The sequence below is a fragment of the Fragaria vesca genome, linkage group LG6, assembly GCF_000184155.1.
Source record: "Fragaria vesca subsp. vesca linkage group LG6, FraVesHawaii_1.0, whole genome shotgun sequence".
Lineage (NCBI taxonomy): Eukaryota > Viridiplantae > Streptophyta > Magnoliopsida > Rosales > Rosaceae > Fragaria > Fragaria vesca.
The window spans coordinates 28081667-28087258 of record NC_020496.1 but is presented as its reverse complement, the minus strand read 5'-3'; the positions used below and the strand labels follow the sequence as shown (position 1 = coordinate 28087258).

The 5592-nt window shown below is 38.4% G+C and overlaps 1 protein-coding gene across 1 annotated transcript in view; it reads left to right on the top strand.

The window, feature by feature from the left end:
• LOC101311779 (peroxidase 55-like) overlaps positions 1-767 on the top strand; it is a 1937-nt gene extending 1170 nt beyond the window's left edge. Inside the window, exon 3 of the mRNA XM_004303914.1 lies at positions 30-767. Within this exon, the coding sequence (XP_004303962.1) occupies positions 30-605 (576 nt within the window). The 3' untranslated portion in view covers positions 606-767. The remainder of the gene's footprint in view (positions 1-29) is intronic.
• Positions 768-5592: the final 4825 nt, after the last annotated feature.

Below are 5592 nucleotides of genomic sequence, written 5' to 3'. Positions count from 1 at the left end.
TTAAGTGAAATTATTGTTTACATGTGTAGGGTGGAGGTCCGGACTTCAACGTCGAATTGGGACGTCGAGATGGACTAGTCTCCAAAGCCTCAAGGGTAGCCGGAAACTTGCCGGAACCATCATTTGATCTTAAACAACTCAACACCATGTTTTCGAAACACAACCTCACCCAAACCGACGTCATTGCATTATCGGGAGCACACACTCTAGGGTTTTCACACTGCAACCGCTTCGCCGACCGCTTGTACTCATTCTCGTCATCCTCCGCCGTTGACCCGTCGTTGGATCCCGACTACGCCAAGCAGCTTATGTCAGCTTGCCCTAAGGACGTGGACCCCAGGATAGCCATCGACATGGACCCTCGAAACTCCACGAACGTTGACAACGTCTACTACCAGAACTTGGTTGCCGGGAAGGGCTTGTTCACCTCAGACGAGGTTCTTTTCTCCGACTCGGCATCTCAGTCGACTGTCGTGGACTTTGCTAACAGCCCCGGTGAGTTTAGCGGTGCTTTCATCACTGCCATGAGGAAGCTCGGCAGGGTCGACGTTAAGACTGGGAGTGAAGGGGAGATTAGGACGGACTGCACCGCCTTCAATTCATGATCGATATTTTCCTCTTGAAACAATAATGTTGTCCAGACATAGTTAACTGGGATTGATTCATCCATATTGTGTAAAATAAATGGAAGGAAAATCGTAATGTTTGATCACTACGTTTTGAATTGTACGTGAATTATCTAATTTTGATCGTTTCGACAGTAATTTAATATCGATTTGTTGATAATTCACACGAATCGGGATATAATTACTACATGAGAAAAAGCCTTTTGTTTAACACGCATTGCTTCTCCGCACACACGCATTAGAAATTTCGAATTTGAACAACACATATGAAAGTCTCCTTGGATTTGTGCTTTGCGTTTGAAGATATGCTATTATAACTAAAATGAGGGGGATTTGTTAATTGGTCGTTTTCATGTCAATTTTCAAACCAGCAAGCAATGTCGACTAACAATAAGACTAAGAGCAAGATATAATAATTCATAGTAATGAAAGCTAAAAATTGCTGTGAAAGGAGTCCTTTTGCATAGATGTAACTGGTATATACATGTACACAGATGGCTCTAATTCTTAACTCTACAAGAAGGTGACCACCCAACACCCTACAACAACAGTGCTATAGGTTTAGGATGTGGTTACAACCTACTAAGACACTGATTAAAGTCTCGGACTCTGCTTTAGACCAAGAATGTATGCATGACTCTACTTGCACAGTTTATGCTAACCCAGAAACGAGAATGGGATTGATTTCTTTGATCTTATTGAATGATGATGAGTCGATCACTATAGAATGTTTGTAAACAGGTTTAGTAATGGTACGTAACGGTAGACGTACAGTATTATGTATTATGTATATCATACAAAGTGATGCAGCCCTCCATTGACTTCACATACAAAGCATTATTAGAACAATGAATGGTATTTAGTTGGAGGAAGAATATACAAGAACCGGATGTAATTACTAGAAGTTTGTTTAACACAGTAATGCTTCTTCCCCACACGCCACTAGAATTTCCAATTTGAACACTATGATTTGTGCTTTGCGTTTGAAGATGGGATTAACTGATATGTATATAGGGATGGCTAAGCGTTCCTATTTATCAGAAAGATGCATGTAAGAATCACTATAAGACTAAGAGCGAGCTATAATAATTCATGTAATGACACCTAAAATTGTTATAGAACGAGTCTTTTTGCATACATATATACACGTACACATATGGCTCTAACTATTTAACTCTGCAAGAAAGTGACCACCCAACACCCTAGAACAACAGCTCTATAGACCAAGAATGAATGCATGGCTACATCAATCTTTTAACAGATATGGTAAGTTTGAGGAGTCACCACCGCCATTGTCTTGATCAAATTTCCTACAAAGGTGGGGTATACTGCAATGGCGCAGTTCATTGGGTGGGCGGTGATTGTGAAATGGCATATACTACCACATAGAAGAAGATCGTGTTGGATTTGTTGATGGTTTTCCTTATTCTGAGGAGAAGAACTGGGAAACTAGGGAACATAGATATTTGAAGGAGACTAGTGACGGCCATTTGCATCTCATTGATATTTATTGGCCTTGTTCTACTAAAATTGAAGTGTTGGAGATGGGAAGAGACTACTCTTGGTGGTTTGTCAAGTACAATGTGGATCTTGATCCTTTATTCACTGCTTACCCTACGCATATATTTGTTGTTCTCTTTCTTGCTAAAGGGGAAAATGAAGAGGAAGGTTCATCTCTGTTGCTGCATGCGCGTGGAAAAGTATTCTCTTACAATCTTAAGAGTCACACCTTCAAATCGATTGACTTAACACCCCAGGCCGGTGTTGATGATACTTCTATTCTCCGGGTTGGCCCGTGTAATCATCTATATATGGAGACCTTGGCTTGTGTGTGACGGTTTTTGTTTTTGTTCTTTTTTCTGTTTTTTTTGTTTTTTGCTACCTGAACAACTGTCAGTTTGGTATTCAGTTTAAACACATCAAAAGGGACCATTCTCTTCCTCTGCCTGCTAGCTCGGCCTTTAATTTTGACTCCTTAGGTGTTGGTTGTATTAGAGGTTTCTATTTGTAATTTTCAGTTAGTTTGTTGAAAAAAAAAAAAAACAACCGTCAATTTGGTATCCAAAACGTTTGTAAAGTTGTGCCTGTATTTGACAATTAATGTCATTCTAATAAGTATGGATTTTCATTATCTTTACTTTGCTTATATAAACTGTAAAGCAAGTTTTCTTTTTCACCTACCTAGTCCTGGTTAGATAAATTTACTATATATTTATTTGTTGATCACTGTTCATATACAGTGATTTACTGTTCATCTACAGTAAAAACAGTTTTAGGCTCGGGCCAGTATTTTTTTTTTTTTTTTTTTTTTTTTCTGCTGAAAAAAAGAAGAAGAGTATATTGGACTTCGCAGTTCGCACACTATCTAGAAAGAACTCTCTGAAATTTGCTCTGTTTTGTCTCCGATGAAAAGAGTAGATTGGGAAAAGAGTGAAAGAAATAATCGAGGAGAAAGAACATAAGAGATATACTCTTACTACTATGATAAGTGTTTTGTTGTTAAGTGTTTCAAATTGAATCTATATAGATCTTGCACTTTGATACATTAGAAATGAGAAGAAAGGAAGAAAAATTATGAACACAAATCTTGCAAATGTTCATAATTCTAGTGATATTTATATGCAGCAAGTGCCTTGCATATAGTTAGTTATTTGCTCACATATGAGATGAATCAACATGTACCGTGCCGTAAGAACGGATCAAAGATAAAGGAAATAGTGATAGACGCAATGGATACCTAGCTGGGCAGCTAGTACTTCAGAAACATTGCCATAAGTGGTTCATTTGGAGGCTTCTTATGGATTACAGTCATTACTCAATGACCAGCATATGCGTGAGGCGTTGCAGTTTAATTCGAACGCAATGCAGTGCAAATCGATCGCAGTTCATGAAGTAGTCGCCTTTTGTCTAGTGAAGCCGCAGAAGCTTTTGTAGAGGCATATGCCCTGATATAGTGTGTATACCTTTGCAGGATTGGAGTGGTGGCATTTTTGCCAGCCTAGTGGAGTAGAGTTGGGATGTCGGGTAATACATGTTCTTTAGCATTTCCATTAAAAAGCATAGATCGACTCTTCAACGTTATTGGGTTTCCAGCGTGCTATGTTTATATTAACTTAGCAGCCAAAGTATTCATAGTAATGAGACCTTTTGGAACTGATACAAAGATGAGAATTTACATACAAAGTCGACATAGGAAATAATGAGTAAATGGATAAACGAATCATCAACAAAGAAAAAAATATATAAACAATTTATCTAAAATAAAAATGCTAGTGTCTTCAGACTCACTACCGAATATGATAAATCTGAGTTAGTGTTATGAAATTTGTGTTCATCCAAAACAAAAAATAAAAAATAAAAAAATTGTAATTTGCAATAACTTATTGTTTCTTGCTGTAATTTTACAACATAGTGTTTTGGTATTTCAATAAATCAATAACGTGTGGGGTGAATAAAATAATTTATCAAGTAACAATAAACGCACCCTAAAATTATTAAGGAACCAAAATAAAGAGTCAAGATGCTCTCATTCTGCTATACCAGCCTTCGTCATCCACGAAATTCAAGTCTGACGTGTGTTCTCATCTGAAACGGATCGTTTGTTTGGTTCGGGCTTGTTACATTGAATACATTGGTTTGGGCTGTTGGTAGAAAAACCCACATCTGACAAAGCATTTCTCATAACTGTTTTCCCGACAAATTCTTTTCTTCTTCGTCTTGTTAGACCTGCAACTCTCGCATCTAGGCGGCCGCGAGAACTGAACCCTCAGACAAACCAGAGCATCATCCATACCAAGAACCAGAAAAACCATTCTTTTCTGTAAGTAATTTAGTGCTTCGCTCGTATTTAAACTTATTGGGGTCAGATAGATAATCATTTCCATTGAATTGATTGATTTTCGATTTTTACTGTTTGCTTGACTTGGGTTGTTATTACACAAGGGTCGAGTGAAGATTGATTGAGGATACGGTGGTGTCGGGTCTCAGATCTGCAATCTCTCCCAATTAGAAACCTTTGTCCTTCAATTGGTTCCTGCTAGATTGAGTCCGTGAATTTGAAAGCTTATTAAGTTGAGTCGTCCTTAATCTTCAACTTATGTATCTCCCATTTAGAAAACCCAGCATGTTAACTTATGGTCTTCTATTGATTCAATGTCCTCCCTTTTTAACTTATCCACAAGTATCCTTGAATTTCAGTTAAGTTTGTCCTTTTTTTCTTTCTCTTTTCAACTTATGTGTGTCCTTCAATTTGAGTTGGTTTTTGTCTTCTATTTGGGTTCTATTTGAGTTGGGATTGCTGTCCTTTTTTACTTAGGAGAGTCTAGGTCTTATAAAGCTTAGTCCTTCCCCCTCCCTCTTGGAATCAAAAACGAAATTAGATCCTTTGAGATAGAAATCAATATGATGAAGAGACTAAAACGCTGCAGCAGCAGCAGCTTACCAGAAACCATATGGGACTATGATGATATTGTTGGTACAAGAATTATTGGCTATCCCTTTATGATCAAAACACAAGGATACATGCTACATGTTGTAGCCTGGTAGCAAGGACTACTCAAGTGAAGAATGAAGAACCTGACAGATCTCATGTGCATCAGGTAGTTCATGCATGTGCATCACATTCATTCACTAAGGATGGCAGCCGTGCTTGCCATCCCGATTAAACGGATACCCCTGTTGTATCTGTTCTATCTACTGGGTCTGACCATGTGCACATTCAAATGTGTTTGCTTCAGTTTCTGAGTGTTTGAATTTCAAATACCTTTTAGCAAAACATTAGTCTATTCGTACTTGAGCTCCAAGTTAGTCTAGGGTGGTGTGGCAAACCAACCCGTGACCACATAACTTGAGCCTTTGGGAACCAGCTGGGTTTGTGATTCAAAAACCAAGTTTGACAGCTGCCCATGTGATGCACCGCCAAGCTATCAGCTGTCCTAAGTGTCCTCTTAGGTAAAGTGGTTTGTAG